This window comes from Tachysurus vachellii, chromosome 13 (genome assembly GCF_030014155.1).
Source record: "Tachysurus vachellii isolate PV-2020 chromosome 13, HZAU_Pvac_v1, whole genome shotgun sequence".
NCBI classification, from domain to species: Eukaryota; Metazoa; Chordata; class Actinopteri; order Siluriformes; family Bagridae; genus Tachysurus; species Tachysurus vachellii.
In genome coordinates this window covers 13293002-13310232 of record NC_083472.1, presented here as the reverse complement: position 1 = coordinate 13310232, position 17231 = coordinate 13293002, and the positions used below count along the sequence as shown (strand labels likewise).

General features: G+C 36.4%; 2 protein-coding genes across 9 annotated transcripts in view; one reads left to right on the top strand and one right to left on the bottom strand.

Moving 5' to 3' along the window:
* The window catches only part of dlg3 (discs, large homolog 3 (Drosophila)), a 75586-nt gene extending 69992 nt beyond the window's left edge, over positions 1-5594 (top strand). For 7 of the 8 annotated variants that reach the window (XM_060885063.1, XM_060885057.1, XM_060885058.1 and 4 more), the window contains 8 exons: positions 348-450; positions 2217-2258; positions 2709-2759; positions 2850-2951; positions 3064-3236; positions 3390-3499; positions 3623-3714; positions 3868-5594. In XM_060885063.1, the coding sequence (XP_060741046.1) occupies positions 348-450; positions 2217-2258; positions 2709-2759; positions 2850-2951; positions 3064-3236; positions 3390-3499; positions 3623-3714; positions 3868-3974 (780 nt within the window). In that variant the 3' untranslated portion in view covers positions 3975-5594. The remainder of the gene's footprint in view (positions 1-347; positions 451-2216; positions 2259-2708; positions 2760-2849; positions 2952-3063; positions 3237-3389; positions 3500-3622; positions 3715-3867) is intronic. The other variant, XM_060885064.1, reaches the window with a different exon arrangement.
* A 16-nt stretch (positions 5595-5610) lies between these two features.
* tex11 (testis expressed 11) lies at positions 5611-16570 on the bottom strand. Its single transcript, XM_060885823.1, has 29 exons — positions 16543-16570; positions 16221-16381; positions 15778-15862; positions 15557-15636; positions 15299-15379; positions 15046-15165; positions 14831-14911; positions 14656-14741; positions 14435-14492; positions 14236-14331; positions 13840-13921; positions 13413-13491; positions 13168-13319; positions 12754-12839; positions 12480-12617; positions 12282-12384; positions 11777-11901; positions 11128-11213; positions 10957-11010; positions 10822-10862; positions 10586-10672; positions 10387-10457; positions 9489-9605; positions 9173-9245; positions 8904-9053; positions 8653-8761; positions 8448-8568; positions 7388-7555; positions 5611-7069 (listed from the first exon to the last, which is right to left on the bottom strand). The coding sequence occupies exons 1-29, from the start codon at positions 16568-16570 to the stop codon at positions 6998-7000; spliced, it is 2790 nt and encodes a 929-aa protein (XP_060741806.1). The 3' UTR covers positions 5611-6997.
* Positions 16571-17231: the final 661 nt, after the last annotated feature.

The following is a 17231-nucleotide window of genomic DNA, read 5'->3' as shown; positions in this document are numbered from 1 at the left end:
ATGCATACATTTAATACAGAGATGCAGTCACATGCTGTGAAGGAGACCGATTTGAATTGGTCTAATGATTTTGCATTTCACTATTTAGTGGACATTTATTAGATTGAGACCATGTTCCTTTTTTACATTTTACATTTGTTACATTTTGGAGTTTTCCACGTATACACATTCATTACCTCATGATGAATGTCTTTGATACATTACCTTCCATTAGTTGTTTTATTTTTTTTAATTTATTTTGCATGCTTGTGTTTGCTAGCTGTGGGTGTGCTGTTGACTGTATTGAAACCCATTTGTTCTGTTTTTCATCTCTCATTTTCACTCCCCTCATGTGGTCCACCCCCCAGCAGCCAGTCAAAGTAAAGCGCAAAAAAAGCTTCAACCTGTCACGCAAGTTCCCGTTTTACAAGAGCAAGGAGAATATTGTGCAGGAGTTGGTGGAATCTGAACGTGAGTATAAGTGTGTGTGCGGGGGTATAAGGGCTCTAATGCTTCCTGTCCTTCATGCTTCATCCGCCTTCATGCTTACCTCTGGGACAGCATGCGGCTGGCTTTTGGTACCTCGTTATACCTTTAAGTCCTCCTGAGTAGACAGCAGAACCAAGCAGAATACAGTGTTCTCTGGCCTGTGTGCTTGGAGTGAGGTCTCAGATGTCTGCTGCTCACTGGTGTAGAGATGCACTAATACTCCACTGCTGTGCTTTACCTAGTCCTTTTCATTTGCCTGCAAAATCTGTGATTATTACCATTACAATCTAATGCTTAAAGTAATATTCTACATGGCTGCACTGTAGACTAATCGGTGCAATGTGTTACACTTGTATAGAGGAACAGATCAAGAGCACAGCCAGTTTGTTTTAGTCTCCCTCCATCCCCAGAGAGCACTACACCCCTCCTCTCAGACTCTCACTAACATCTATTTCTTCCTGTCTGCTCTCTTCTTTCTTTGTTTCTGCTTTCACCTTTCGGGACACTCAGGACTTCCCAGGGTTAAGCGATGACTTTTATGGATCAAAGAGTTTGAGTAAGTGTGTGGTTATACTTATCAAGCAGCTGTCCTGTGAGATAAAATAGCTGTGCCACACACACAAAGATCTCTCTCTCTCTTTCTCTCTCTCTCTCTCTCACTCACTTTCTCTCTCACTCACTCTCTCAATCACTCTCTCAATCTGGCTTATTCACTCACTCACTCACACGCACTCTTTCTCACTCACACTCTTACACTCTCACACTCTGTCTCTCTCTCTCTCTCTCTCTCTCTCTCTCTCTCTCCCGATAGCCGCCATCGCCACATTAGAATATGAATATGATGAGAGTTGATAATAAAATGACTGCTACAGTGCCAACATTAGAAACCTCATTACACAAGGTGGATGTTTCAATTAAACTACAGATGTTTTTTTTAAGCAAAAAACATTTTCTATCTCATGCTTAGGTTTAGATAGACATGCCAGGAGTGTAAATGTAGAATGTAGCATCTTTACCATTCAAACATAGAAATAATTTCACTGATTATTTATACGTTCATCTGACAGCAACAGTGTGAAATGTCAAATTCTTGCAGTACAGACTAAACAGTTTGTCTCCACTGGGCATTTAATATTTTATTGATTGTATTGAAGCAACTATACTGTTTCATGGCTGGTGTAAAAGCACCTGTGTGAATTGTTTGCACAGGTCATGCTCGAAACACTACATTATCCTTAATGAATCGTTTACCTTGATTCTTACAACCATGTTTAAAATTCATCGATTTCCTAAGCAAAGTACAAATGAAGTAACATAGCACTGATTTGTATTTGAGATTACAATTTGTGTTAAAGTGGTTGAAACATGTAGTTAGTGGATATAACGTGTGTCCACCTTTTGATTTCAGTGAGAAATTAAATACCAGCATTTTTACTATGGCAAAAATTGTAATCAGTTTTTGGTGTAGTAACACAGACATGGTCATAGGAAACTGACCAGGGAGTGGAGGCCATTTGGGACTTTACAGAAGGAAATACTTAAATTACTTCTTCTGTCAACCCTTCCATTTCCCTGTAAATGAACTGGTGGACATCTTTGTGCACGTGCAAGACTTGCTTTCCTTTTATTTCTGGTCTTTATAACCTTCCTGTAATATGATTGTTATTTTTATTCAAGCTAGTCTGTACTTTGTACTAATTATAAAACTGTTCACATGGTGATATTTAAAAACTACTTTCTTTCTGCAGAATGTTTGACGTCTAATACCAGTGACAGTGAGAGCAGCTCCAGTAAGTGACTTGAAAAAGCCTGTTATTGTATAAACATAATTTTTTAGCCCAAATGTTAATACAGGAAAACATCTTGTAGAATTCTCATTTTAATAGAGTGTATAAAACATTTCTTATGTAGGCATTAAAATTACAGCAGCTTGTACACTTGTTCAGTGCCCACCAGGATTATCAATGCCTCTCGTACTGCTTTACTTGAGCACTGTATTTTTTCTGGGGAGATTAATAGCATTTGGATCACATTCAGAATCACAGTGTTCAAATCTGGAGATTAAGATACTTTTTTTTTTTTTTTTTTTTTGTTATGGCACTAATCGCACTTTTGGTCTATTATGTGTGTGCATATATATGTGTGTGCATGTGACCATTAATTGTGCAAGTCAGTGGAAGTCAATTCCATCTGTTCTTGTGTGCAAATTCTTTTTTCCTTATTTGTTTTTTTGATAATAGAAGGGCAAGAGGACACAATCTTATCCTATGAACCAGTGATCCGACAGGAGAGTGAGTATTCACTTTTGGAAAAATAATTTGTACAAATCCACTCACTAAAAAATTGAGTTTCATGTTTGATTTTTATTACTTCCATTATAGTTCACTACACAAGGCCTGTGATCATCTTGGGTCCAATGAAGGACAGGATAAACGATGACTTGATCTCAGAGTTTCCCCATAAGTTTGGATCCTGTGTTCCACGTAAGTGTGCCACATTCAGCCATAGGCAGTGTCATCAATGGTTCTTTTTGTCCTTGTTTTATAGTTATGCAAAGAAACGCATTCATGGAATAAACCATAAGTATCCCCTTAGATACAACTCGTCCGCGGCGAGAGAATGAGATGGATGGGCAGGATTACCATTTTGTGGCTTCAAGAGAGCAGATGGAGAAAGATATTCAGGACAACAAGTTCATTGAAGCAGGCCAGTTCAATGAGAATCTCTACGGGACCAGTATTCTATCTGTTCGGGCAGTGGCTGAGAGGGTTCGTAATGGCTTATGGTTTTCTAATGCAAATGTTGCACAGCACCGTAACCTGTTCAATAATCAAATTCACTTGTGTTTAAATCTGATTCAATATAACACATTTTAATTATTATTAGTGCAGAAAACCCATGCATTTTCTTTCTGTTTGTAGGGGAAGCATTGCATCTTAGATGTGTCTGGGAATGCTATAAAGAGACTCCAACAAGCACAGCTCTATCCTATTTCTATTTTCATCAAACCAAAATCCATTGATGCCCTAATGTAAGTTTTAACTTTTTTCAAGTGTGAAGTAAATTATGTAAAATGTTTTATATGCCCCAAGCCCTTATATGTGCTGGTGTAAACACATTAATAAAGTAGTATACATGTGTTCCCTTTTTATAGGGAAATGAACAAGAGGCAGACATATGAACAAGCCAATAAAGTCTTTGATAAGGCAATGAAGCTCGAACAGGAATTTGGAGAGTATTTCACAGGTAAATGTTCTTGTTTTTCAGTGGTATGTGAATAAAATTATTATGGAACAATTTACTGTTTCCACATTATTGTAAATGAAATATGTAAACTGTAGAGTCTTTCTGGAGTTGACAAAATTCACTTAGGTTTGTGTGTCCTCTCTCATTTCACAGCCATAGTTCAGGGTGACTCACTAGAAGAAATCTACAATAAAATCAAGCTGATCATCGAGGAGCAATCAGGCCCCTACATCTGGATCCCGTCCTCAGAAAAACTCTGAGTGTGCAGCCTCCGTCCTCTGCACACACGCGGAGTAATATTCCAACCCCTGCCCTGCTCCAGCCCGAGTCCTCTCCTTCCCTTTTTACTGAAATGTTTCATATCAAGTTTTAGTGTCATCATTATGTTAACTCAAATTAAAAGAAGTCTTATCCCCTATTACTGTGACTGTGCACACCCCTGCATGAGTTTCTCAGCAAATCCATTCAAGACTAGGAATTTCATTACAAATTATTTTTGTCTGGTAAAACAAAAAGGGAAAATGAACAAATCACTTGTGTTTGGATGGACTTCGGAAGCCAATGTTTCAAGACGAAAGAGTGGGGTTTGGGATTTTGGGTTTGGGAAGTTTCTTAGAAATGCAGACTGACTGAAAAGCTGGAACCCTGTACATGTTCACTGTTGCATCGTAAAGAAATGGAAAATGCTGATCAGAGACCATCAAGGTTTTCTACAAGGACTAAACACAAACCAAACTTGCTGAAGGTACTGTTCATGGATCACTGACCATGATTATAAATTTGGTGGAGAATCTTAGAACTTGGTGATCTTCAGTAATCACACAGCAGTTTGCTATTTGGCTGGCTGCTCCTGCCAGTTGCTCAAGAGACCACTGAAGGCAGAACAAATGGAAACCAGAATATGAATCTATACATTTATATTACTGAAATCACATGGTAAATAAAAATCCTATGGAGATTTTACTACATAATATTATACTATGGTACACATTTTACACTTCACTAGAATTGTCTATTTGGAGGGCTGTTAGAGTTTTGTCTTGGTTTTTTGTGTTTCCTCTTTCCACATTTTTTTAGCTGCTCTTTATTAAAGATGGAATAGAGGGGTGTAACTGGGCTCTCTGCAGAACACCAAACTGCCTTACAATTAATACAATTAGTTAATTCTGAGGGGAAGCTACAAATTACTCAACCGATCAGTGCTTAATAGAAAACTCGATCAAACTCATGTTCTGAGTTTTCTGCCTAGTTTTGGAGGCCTAACTTGTGAGTGCAATAGACTTAAGTGTCTTACCTCTTTGAAATCCTTGTTTCATCATTGCTTATCTTTTAGTGACTAATTTTTGAATAATGATTTTGGCAGCCAAGGCTCCTCTTAAGCTATTGAACAGCAGCTAGCCCATTTGCACTTTCTCAACCTAAGTCTCTTCGCTTCAGACTGAACGGTAACATGGTACTGTCCTGTATGCTGCCCAACTGGGAAGCCTTAAAACGGGTAGAACTAAGACAAAAATTGTATTGGATGTCCTTCTCAATATTAAAAGTCAATAGAGCCTGGATTGGCCTAAGTTCCCTAGACCTGCCAGATGTTTTCATTAAAGGTGTTTGGGATTGTTTTATATATTTTTTTCTTTATATTTTGGGCTGATGTGACTTCTGTGGTTATCATTGTAGCAGGATTGAGCTCAGAAATCTGGTGATTTCATGTAATTTTGCAGTAAAATGGCAGCAGAGGTATGATGGAAACTAGAATATTCCCTAAAATGAATATATGTCTGAGCATCTACTGAAGCTAAGTTGTTATTTTTAGGATTGTCCCTCACTATTTACCATGCCTTGGGATCAGTGCACCTGTGGTGAACCTACTGTACATAGTCTGACTGAACACAAGCAGTTCTGAGCTTTCCATTCTGCATTAAAAAGAGACTGGGCAGGCTTAATGATAAAGAATTATTAATGGCTCCTGGATGGAAGTTTCATAATCCTTGGAGGTCCAAGAACCAGCCCAACATTTACTTCTATGACCACAGGATGTGATGAAAGTGACCTCCAGCCTCAAGAAAATGTATCTGCAGGCATTTCCTAAGCAGATGTGACCATCTGCCAGACATCATTAAACCAGCTGTCATACTTGTGTCAAAACCAGAGTTCAGGGAATAATCGAAGGGAACAGAGCCATTTAAAAACTGCTTACAGACTGTTTCAAAGGGTGTTAGCTGTAAAATGTAAATATCCCCTCACTTGTGCTTCATGCATGCATGACACAGCTGGGACAAATGTTTTATAGATCACACGTCAGGTAAGTAAACTGACTTATTCTGAGATTAATTTCCATTCAAATGTGCCGTAATGTTGGTATTTCTCTCTAGACAAAAATCTTCAGCTGCCTATCAGAACACATTTCCTAGTCATTTGGGGATTGACTTCCCTAAACTAGGGCCTGTCTACTTGTGATATCTTGTGGAACTTGTCTGAGTGTATAAATGAAAATTGTAAAATAAGTAAACGAACAAGTAAAAAATAACTATTAACACACTCATGAGACACAGACAGCAACCTGTAGGAGGTTGTTAAAGTAATCCAGGTGCATAACTATTTCTTTTAACATACAACAGGTCCTCTGGTGTTGAGTAAAGGAAAAGCTGACTGTTAATTTGTTGGGAGTCAGTCAGCCATGCCAGTAAAAGCCCAAAGAATTTTCATTCATTGTATTTTTTTCTAGAGAGGTCATGGAATCACCCATTGATTCTGAATGGCTCTGTGTGTACTGATGATATCAGTTTTTACTCCAGTGGAGAAATCATTAAACATGTTTAAGGGTGGGGCAAAAGGTTTCCCTTTTGTCTTCTTGGGTTATGATTAGTTATTAATGTGAAAGCACACATATACTGATTGTAAAGAAAGTCCTTTTGTAACTACAAAAATGATAATAATGATCTTGACTCACATGAATACAAGTCTTCTATCCAGGTCAGGTGCGAACCTGAGGTGGTCAGTTCTACAATATTTTGTTTATTTATTTTTCCCTTTTTTCTTTTTTGAACTGGACAAAAGTTTATTTGTTTGAAATGAATAAAAACTGTGGTTCTGTTGAGATCTGAACATGGGTTTTTCCATTCCCCTATCAACAACAGGGTCAGTATGTAATTTTAGGATACAGTAAAGGACGTGTAGAATATACAGAATGTTTCCTAACAATCTACAATCTTTCATGTAATGAGTACAGTGTCACAGAAAAGTCTTCACTTGCTACTAAATACAAAAAACAGACCTAAATTAGTTATCACTCCTCCGTTATGTGGGTCTTCTTGGCTTTGTCCAGCCTGTCCAGCACCACACTATACAGACCAGACATCTGCAAAAACGTTTTTTTAATGTAATTTTTAGTCAATATTAAATTTGTCACTGACACCAAATTTAAGTCTCTAAAAATCATACCTTTAGGTATCAATACCTTATAAGCTGGGATCTAAAATTCTCCTACAATAATTATGATGAGTAAGATTGCATGTAAATCAAAAAGCATGTAACATTTATCCTATAGTGCCTAAAATGTCAGTTTATTTCCAATAAATCCAACTAATGTGACAAAATGCATACTATCCTAAGGAAGGACGTATGAAGCAATACTTTGGTGCATTGTGCTTACAACAGCAATACAGTGTTATTTCACCTGAGTCTGATAGCTGTCTTGCATAGAACCCAGGTGCTGCAGGAAGCTTATGCCTAAACCACACCACTTTTCAGCCTCAGTATATTGGGACAGACTGTAGAGCAAAATTCCTGTGTTCCAAGCTCGAGTCAACAGCCATAAGATCTCCAGTTCAGGGAAGTTTTCTGACTGTATTGAAAAAATGAAAACTATTACACTACAGAATAACTTGGGACCTTGCTTGTCATTTTCATGTAAATGTTTAGGTTTGTACTTGCACCTAAAATTATGAATTAGCTTTCAAAACAGTGTAGTTAATCATGATAGATGGGTGACAAACCGAAGGAAAACCTAATGGCTTACTACTGGGAGGGCAATTTTCTGGCAAGGTGTGAGTCGACAAATCAATAAAAAAAATTGGCTTATCTTCTTTATCTTATGATGAAATATTTCTATCATGATGGGAGTGCTGTCTATAACAATGTCCTGTGCACAGGGCAGGAAGTCTGACATAATGGTTTGATGAGCATGAAAATGCTGTAAATCATATATCTCACTCATCTATGGCCTTCAGAGTTACTATATCTCAAACCAGAATGAACAATTAGTGAACTATGGGAGATTTTGGATGTGTTATACAGCACTCGCCACCACCATCATCCACACAGATATATTTTTTTAAAAGAATGTTGTTCCTTCTACAATACATTTTAAGAAACTTGAGTTAAAGAGGCAAGTAGAATCTGACAGTGGCTTAATACCTTATTACTACAGTTACTACTGAATGTATATTTGCTTAGAGCAATTGAAATGTAAAGTAAAATGGTTGTTCAATGTCTTGATTCAGATTAATCCAACCAGTCAGATTTTTTTATTTTTTTTTGCCAATCAAAGAACAAGTGCTGCAAAAATTTTCAATTTAGCAAATTGGCAGGAAGAGCCTGGTGAATGCAGCATCTGCTAACTGAAGTGTAGCTAAAAGCCCATTGACTGAAACAGGAGATTCTTTTTGAGATGGGGATAATTGCTGAGCTACAGTAGTTGATATGTGATGGGTGCTGAGTCATGCTGGCCAACTCACTGCAGCTGAAATGATGGACAGGGCCTCCTCATAGTAACCCCACGCTTCCTCTAATATACAGGGATCCACTTCACACACACCGCTGGGCAGTGACAGCTGGATCAATGTGTGTAAGCAGTAACTGTTGGGTGCAAACATAAAAGCAAGTTTGCTTTTAAGGTAAATTTTTGCCTTTATTGGCATTATGTGACATCAGGGCAATTACCAGCAGCGTGCCAGATCTGCTTGTGGGTCTTGCTTATGTAAAGAGAGGGCAACTGTTAGAGCCTTCTTACATACCACAGGAAAATGGGCTGGAGGTTTCATTGCTATGGCTGAAGATACAAATTGTTAGCCATTTAAATAATTACGTTATTACATTTTGGCACAGAATTTGCATTCTTAGTCATGAATATGTATAAAACCTACATTTAAATTAGTTAAAGAAATTACTCAAATCAGTAAACAATACCTTACCTGCAACTGTCTCCAAAATCTTTGTATCAACGTTATCAAGCTCCAGGATTGACTCAAGCACAGTCTCAAGCTTGGGATCATTTAATTTGGCTCGTGCCTCAAACTCGTATAGAAGCAATATAGTGTCAGTTGGGTCTTTGGTATAGTCACCTAAAAATAAACTGAATAGCATGTAAAGACTGATACTTTTATGAATTTGTGTTTAGACTGGAATTTCTTGAAAGTTCTAGGTACTGCAGCCTTATTAAAAATAACTGAAAATAAGATACCTGAAGTTTTTAAAGCTCTCCATATCTCCCTGCAGACCTGAATGTGTTCTAAAGCTTGGGTCAGGATCTCAGTCTGGAAACATAGCAGATTAAGGTAGAGTTAGCATAAAGCACCCTCTAGTGGATCGCTCAGGGAACACGCAAAAATACAGAACACAATCCACATTCACTACCAACAAACCGGTTATGTGGTTAAGAAATACTTAATATTTGCTACATATAATAAAACTAATTTTCTAAGTAAAAAGCCAATAATCCGAGTAAGAAAGTAATCAGTTTTGAAGGTTATGTCAAAAATGTGGCATAGCTTATCTGCCTGTTGTTCGTTCTGAGGAGTCATGCAGCAGATGTCCAGACATGCAGCAGTAACCATCAGCAAGCACGTTTTCTGCCCCATCAACACACCTCTATCTTGAACACAATGCTGTGACAGCTGACCAGCAATGGAACCACAGGAACCAGAATTAACAGAAAATGTTAAGAGTTTTTGGAGACTTGGATGTATATTCAGACATTCAGCATGACATAAAACACGTAGAAATGCATTACAAATACATCAAAATATATTGTAGAGGTGCCAAACCTGAGAGCTTTAATTTAGTCAGCTAAACTACAAAAAATAAAACTGATATGTTCTATAGTAATCTACTGCCCAACATTTTCATACAGGAGCAACATGTGTTAAAATAGCTGAATCCAAATATTGTCAATATTGAGATCAGCTAATCTTTATTTGTGGTTATTCAAAATAATTTAATTGATGAAAGCTCTATTCATTGTAATATGAGATTGAATGTGATTGGTTCATTTTAAACACAGCCACAAAAACTAAAACAAACAAAAAAAAGTTTTTGGTAATTATTAATTTTTATACACTGTAATTTTACATTGGGGTAAATGTAATCAAGATTTATCTTGATTTTTTTTTTTTTTTAAAATAAACAAGAGTGTTCAGACTTTTTATATCCAAAGTGTGTGTGCATGCACTTTCATAAAGTTTTAGTGTTCTAATTAAACAGCCATGGGTGGATAGATGGATGAATTGATAGAGTAGGTTTTGCTTCAAGATCCTAAACTGTTTATGTAATATTTTTAGCCATTTGCATTTAAAATGAATATGCCTTAAAGTTCACAAACAAAAATTCCAATGAGGTTAAGTTAGAAATTCAGGTTATCATTTTCTGAGGGGAAAATTTTATGCTATCTAAATCTACCTGGTAGCAGAGAAGAAAGAAATCCCTCATTTTAACAGAGCTGCTCTCACACTGCAACGCTGTGTTCCAAGCTGACAAAGTCAAAGAAATGTAACATATATATAATTATGCCACTGCAGTCATGCAGTACTTTCAAATATACTGAATAATAAATACACTTGTTCACTGCATGTGTCAGATTAGGAAAGTAAGATTGCACCAATTCTTCTGAACCAGTTGGCCTCATCAGAGCAAAGGTCCTCTCCTTGGCCAGGTGCTTTTCTGAGTTGGGACACATTTTTCAGTGCTGTACAAGCACACACAATAAGCATAGCTTACACACTCTTGCATGTATACTCTCTCAATTGATTACAGAAGAAGTGATATCACCACTCTTAATGGATATTTATGTGAAAAGTATATTCCTATTTATCCAATCAATGTTATCACACCTACCCATCTTGAGATATAAGAAGAGTGCATCTAGACTGGAATTCCTGGAGCAATTGAAAAAATAAATGTGTCTCAAACACACACACAAACACATGTGTTTGTATAAGTGTGTTTATATATATGAAATGACCTACTAACCTGTTTTCGTCATACACATTATCCATTGTTGACATCAGAAGGCGAACTAAACACCTAAATACAATTATTTTAGCAAATATTTCAGGTGCTTAAGTTTGCTGAAGTACTATACTGTCAATGCTGGTATATAATAACCTTTTACAGTTTGACACAAGACAGGGTTTTACTTACCTGAGAGCAGTAATTACTTGGACTACATCATGAGAGAGTTCACAAAAACGTTCAAGTGCTTTCATAGCTGTCTCCTGCTGCTCATTCTGTCATAAACAAATATATATATATGTCTGAAAAAATATGGACACCTGACCATCACATCCATATGTGGTGTCATCCCAAATCTATTGTTCCAAAATTGAAGCACACATTTATTAAGAATGTATGCCACAGCATTACAATTTCACTTCGCATCACTTGTGCAAAGTCAATAAATATAAGTTTTGCTGGTGTAGAAAAACTCAAGTGGTCTGCATGGAGCACTTTGTACTGGATAAACTGGAATGCTCAATATGTGCCAGGCCTTTTTGCCCAACTTCAGTTCCTGACTTCACTAATGCTCTAGTGGCTGAATGGGCAAATCCCCACAGCCATGCTCCAAGTTCCAGTGGAAAGTCTTCCCAGAAGAGTGGAGATGATTATAACATCACAGCTAAATTTATAATGGGATTTTCAAAAGCACACATGGGTGTTATGGCCAAATCTTGAACATATAGTGTATTTAGATTTGCTGCAATACAATACAATTATTACAATAGTCTATTCACCAGTATAGTCTACTGGTGAAAGTATTACAGATTACTACATATATTCTGTTTTCACCAACATCCAAAGCAATTTGAGCAGCGAGGATGAGAAGGTTTGCTGCTGCATTCTCAGTGACAAGAAGTCTATCCTCATTGGGCACAGGCATCTGAGTTAGTACACCAATCTTTCCTATAGCCTCAACAGCTGAGGGGCAGAAGGGTTAAAACAGGTTGCTTACATACAAAACACAGAACAATTAAACATTTTTTTTGTTGCATTTTATACCTTGAAACTTCAGTAAGCCACTTTTCACAATTGTATTGTAATTACACAGTATGTGCTGTATTTTTTGCATTGTAGTCTGTATTTGACTTTTTTATTGTACTGTTACTCTAGTTACCAGTCTATGCTCTTACTGTACTTGTGTGTGCGTGTTAGTTATCATATTCTGTTACATGATCAGCGTATTCTACCCTAATTACAAACATTCCCATCTACATACAATCTGGCATACTGTGCAAATGATATCTTGAATTGACCATATTTGAAAGTAGTACACATTATATTGTATAAATGTCACTAACCCTTCTCTATATTGTTATCCATAACTGCTATCTTGTAGATACTAAAATGCGTAAAGATGCTGTTCGGATCACATTTTAGTGCCTCTGAAATAGCATCCTTGGCCTATAAGAAATATAAAGAATTAGCTGTGAATATGAAATCCATAGGCGTGCATGTCAGTGTGTCTGTGCATATATTTTAGTATTGTATTAAATTACCATATCTAATTGCTGCAAATAAAGGAAACAGGAAGCTCGGTTTCTCTGAAGTTTGGCCAGGTTCTGATCCAGCTCACCCGACTTGTAAAAACTTATTGAATAGTTGTACCACTGCAGAGCCTCATGATAGTTTTTGGCCTGGGCAGCAAAAATCCCCATGTAATAATAATAATAATAATAATAATAATAATAATAATAATAATAATAATAATAATAATAATAATGTCAGAATACATTATGGGATTTCCATAAAATAAAAGGCTATAAAGACTACCTCAATGCTTTTAGCAGCTTTATCCCACAGAAGGAGGTGAAGGGAGGTGAGATTGTGTGGTGATAACTGCCTTCCTGTGTAATGACCTAAAAAGTTATCAAACAGTGTCATCTTAATATATTATTTTTATACTTGTGAAATAGTCTACATGCAGAGCCAGAGAGGTCCTTAGGAGACTAATACCATTCAGTGTTTCCATGCCATCAGTTTAATGTCAAACCAAGAAGAAGCCTTTATTTGTCACAAATCTACATTTGCGTGTTAAAAAGTTGGGATCAGACATGATCAGCACTCCTGGAGTAAAGAGGGTTAAAAGCTTTGAACAAGGGCCCAACAGTGGCAGCTTAAACCCCTGACCTATTGAAACATAAACCAGAGCCTTAACTGTTGAGGCACAGTAACAAGCCTCTGTACCTGTGATTGCATCCTCGATTTTCATTTTGCCCAGAAGTTCTTTGCCTCTCAACATCAGCAACTCAATATGCAACACAAGTGCAGAGCCCAGCTCAGAAGAGGATTCAAAATGCTGGCAAACCATGTTCAGAAAATCAAAGGCCAGAGTTTCTCTGTAAACATCACAGTATAATAGTGACACAATGGATAACATTAAATAAACAAATACAGATTAGAAGGGAACTTTTAGAATCAAATGTTGTTACCTATCCTCTGCTATGAGTAGTTTTACTGTGCTTAGACACACATCCAGCTGGACCTCAGAGTCAAGTAATTCCTTTAGTCCTATGATACAAAATATATACTACAATATACAGTATATTGTTAATGTCCTTCAGCTGCTCCTGTTCAAGGTCACCACAGCAGATAACCTGATCCTCATATTTTAATTTGGTACAGGTTTTATGCTGGATGCCCCTCGTGAACCAACACTCCCATTTTATCTGGTTTTTGGATCGGCACTAAATGTTATCCCCCAATGGCTGAGATGGTTTCCTGCCCAGGAAGTTAGCCTGTGCCATGCAGTATGAGTGCAAGATCCTGCTGCTGGACCACAAGGGACACCTAACTTGTAATTTCTTTAATACAAGGTTTACATTTTTAACCCAAATTTCACACAACCATTTTACTCACCAGATTTAACCACTTCATCTGCTGTTCCACTCTTTAGCAAAATACGGATCTTCAGATAAATACCTGCTGGTTCTAAGTATTCCTATTAACAAAATATATTATTATTTTATAATCGTTACAGCTCACTTTTTCAACAAAGCTCTCTGTTTACTGGTCAATCAATGTAATTTGTTTTCAAGGGCTTTGTGTAGTGACTGAAAAAGTAAGGCCTTCTATGTAAGTATATATGGAGAGTTTCCATTTTAAGGTTGCAGGGCTTAAACTTTAAGGAGTTAGGCTAAAGAGCTTGGAAATCTGGGAGAGTCTCACAGTAGAGGTGCTTTTTTCCACATTTGAGTATTCTATCAATTCTACCTTTAAGTCAGTACTAACAAAGCATAGTTAGAAGAATTATACCTTATTAGCCAGGTTCACAGCATAAAGAGATTTATCCTGATACTTCTGACAGTCTAACTCCAAATAAACTCTAGCAAGTAGTCTCAGGACTTTGGCCTGAAAAGAACGTGCAGCAGACCATGGCATCATTTTAAAATAATAAACAGGTAGACAGAATGAACCAGACAGGTTTTGGTCCAGTGAAGTGTTGTGGACATACTTGCATTTCTGGCCCTTGAGAGTACTTTGGATTCATCTTCCCTATATCATAGCTTTGACTGGAAATAAAACGAATTATTCTTTGTAAAGCATGTGTATGAATAAAGTAAAAGCTGAAGAAAGTCACTACTATAACTATCAAATGACCATCTAAATTATATATAATGGAATAGAATATATTCACTAAATTTTATCATTAACACAGTAAGAGTACAGTCTCACCTGAGCCAAAATGAACTGTCCTCAAGCTTGTTTTTATTATATGTATCCACCCCAAATTTATAGCAAATTAGGGACAGATATCCAGTCTATTAAACATTTTCCCAGAACAGAAAAAAGATTAAAATACAACAAAATGACAAACAAGAAATATTTATTGTAGCACTTTATAGCACACCTCCTTGGGAAGTCTCATAAGCATCTCTTTACATCGGTCTACACAGGAAACAGCCTCCTGTTGATTCTCTTGAGCAAGGGCCTGCAATGAAAAGACACCAATGTTCTTTTCAATAATTCCTGTCTCCAGCACTTTTTGATTTGTGTAAAATTCCATTTTGTGCATAATGCAATGTATTTTTTTAAGAAATGTATTAAATGTGTTTCTTTGCTCACAGATTCAGCTTTATAAGAAAGAACCCGCAGCAGGTCCTTCTCAGTATCTACTTTTGGCAGGTTGGTATCAACAACTTCATCTCTTTGGGATATCAATCTGCAGTAAAGAGTCTCTAGGCTCTAGAAGGTCATATAAAACATCATCACATCATAGTTAGCATATTTAGAAGTCATTTGTGCCCCTTATGTATGATGCAATATCTTAATACATTTTTAACCCTAAAATCATGTATTACTCCTAAATGACACTTACAGTTACAGCCTGACTCAAAAAATCATCAGCAAGCTTAGGATTTTTACAGTCAAGCCATGTTCTCCCTGTCTTAATAGCCATCTGAGAACAGATTACACAATTTAATAACAAAAAATATAAGCTGGAATTTGTAAGTAGACGTAAATGTGAATAAACACTATTTTAACACCACCAAATAAAGCAAGAGACAAACATTTTCCTGGGCAAATACAAGTTTTCAGGACAGTACAATAAAATGCTGTGATTATGTCAGCAAACCAAAATTTGCTTGCGTATTGTATTCTCTGATGGGTTCTCAGGTTCACACAAATACAGGAGACGACAAGCTATGTGTCGCACTGAAACATAAAGGAAAGCACATGTTTTTTAGAGCGTATATGTACATTTAAAACAAATAAACTGCATAGAAAGCATGACACTCTACTAATGCACAGTTTTGTAACAAATATGTAGAGCAATTAACACTACAGTACAGAAACCTTTGGCTCTTTGTTGCTCGTTGATGGCTGAACCAACATTTTTGGTCACAGCCCAGTTCCACAACTGAAGAACATATTCTTCAACCTAAATAAAATATAATAGGTATTTACATAATGTAGGTATAATATTTAGATATACATTTTATATTCACTTATTAAAAGCAATACATTATGTTGATATAAATACAATATAGATATAATATTAAAGGTCTAATCCTTTGAAACAGAAAGGAAAAATCTATTTGCTGCTCTATGCTTTTATAGTGATACATTAATTTTCTTCAGAGAATTTTTGTCAACAGGGGTGTGCATGAAGTTTTCTCCTTTCTAAGGATTAAAATGGTTAAACACCATTTCTTATCCATTTTGATATGTCCTGAGTTTTGCTGTGTTGAAAAATGCAGAACTACATTATAACAAAAATTATTTAAATATGTACTCACCTGTGAATCCTGGATTTTAGTGTGTTTCTCAGGGGACTCAACTTTATCAAACAACTTCTCAATACATTCACTCACGTTCTCGTTTCTTTGGCTATGCAGGAGTTTTTCTAAAAGGTCTAAAAAAAAATTCTTTAGCACCAAAAGCTTCTTCCAATAAAATGCTGTTCATAAAAAAGTTACACACTCTTTTATATATTGAGTAGTCTGTTGAAATATTGAGTAGTCTGTGAGTTAAACATCACTGTGAAGTAAACATCAGTGTGAGGTAAACATCACCTCTACAGGTGCTATATACAAACAGGCTAATATGTCGGATACTGACCTTTCACAGCGTTGGAAAACAGCTCCATTTTATTACTAACTGAACACGTTTTTATTTTTAATGCGAATATTGTACAACATATACAAATAACTGTAATAAATATATATTGTATTGTCCAACAAAACCCGACCGTCAGTCTGGAGGTAGTTGCTGAAATTAGCAAGCTAAACCTGACTCAATGTCGTGTCTCGCGCATAAAGATTTTTTTTTGGCGCGAGAATGAACCGATGCGCTCGAGCTGAGGTGCATCTAGTGGTGGTGCTACAGGTAGGACGGTCATTTAGCACATGAGTTAATCTCGTTCAACAAGAAGCAAAAGGCAGAAAAGGTGTAAACTCCACGTTTAACATACGAATAAAAATGTTATTTATGCAAGAAAACCTTGTGCTTCCGACATCTGAACCACTTATTTAGATGAATAGATTAGACACATTTTTAATAAAGTCAAATCTTTTTTTTCTGTGTGTGTAAACACTCACTAAAGCTTGAACACAGTAGAAATACTAAGAATATAAATAGTGAGGTATACATTGTTTTATTTTTAAATTTTTAATGAGAAGTTTTTATTTATCTAACTGATTTTTTTTTATTTACTTATATGTACAAGCAGTATTCACTCTGAAGGTAACCAGTGTGGAACCTGTTTAGGAACTTTAAGAAAAGCCTGAAGGGTGAAGATGATGCTCTCA

Coding starts and splice junctions, on each gene's coding strand:
- tex11 (XM_060885823.1), bottom strand. CDS start 16,570: ATGGAGCTGTTTTCCAACGCTGTGAAAG. Junction 11,214..11,776: donor CTGCTCAAATTGCTTTGGAT/GTTGGTGAAAAC, acceptor TGTTTATGACAG/AATGAGCAGCAGGAGACAGC. Junction 10,458..10,585: donor CAACTGGTTCAGAAGAATTG/GTGCAATCTTAC, acceptor TGACTTTGTCAG/CTTGGAACACAGCGTTGCAG.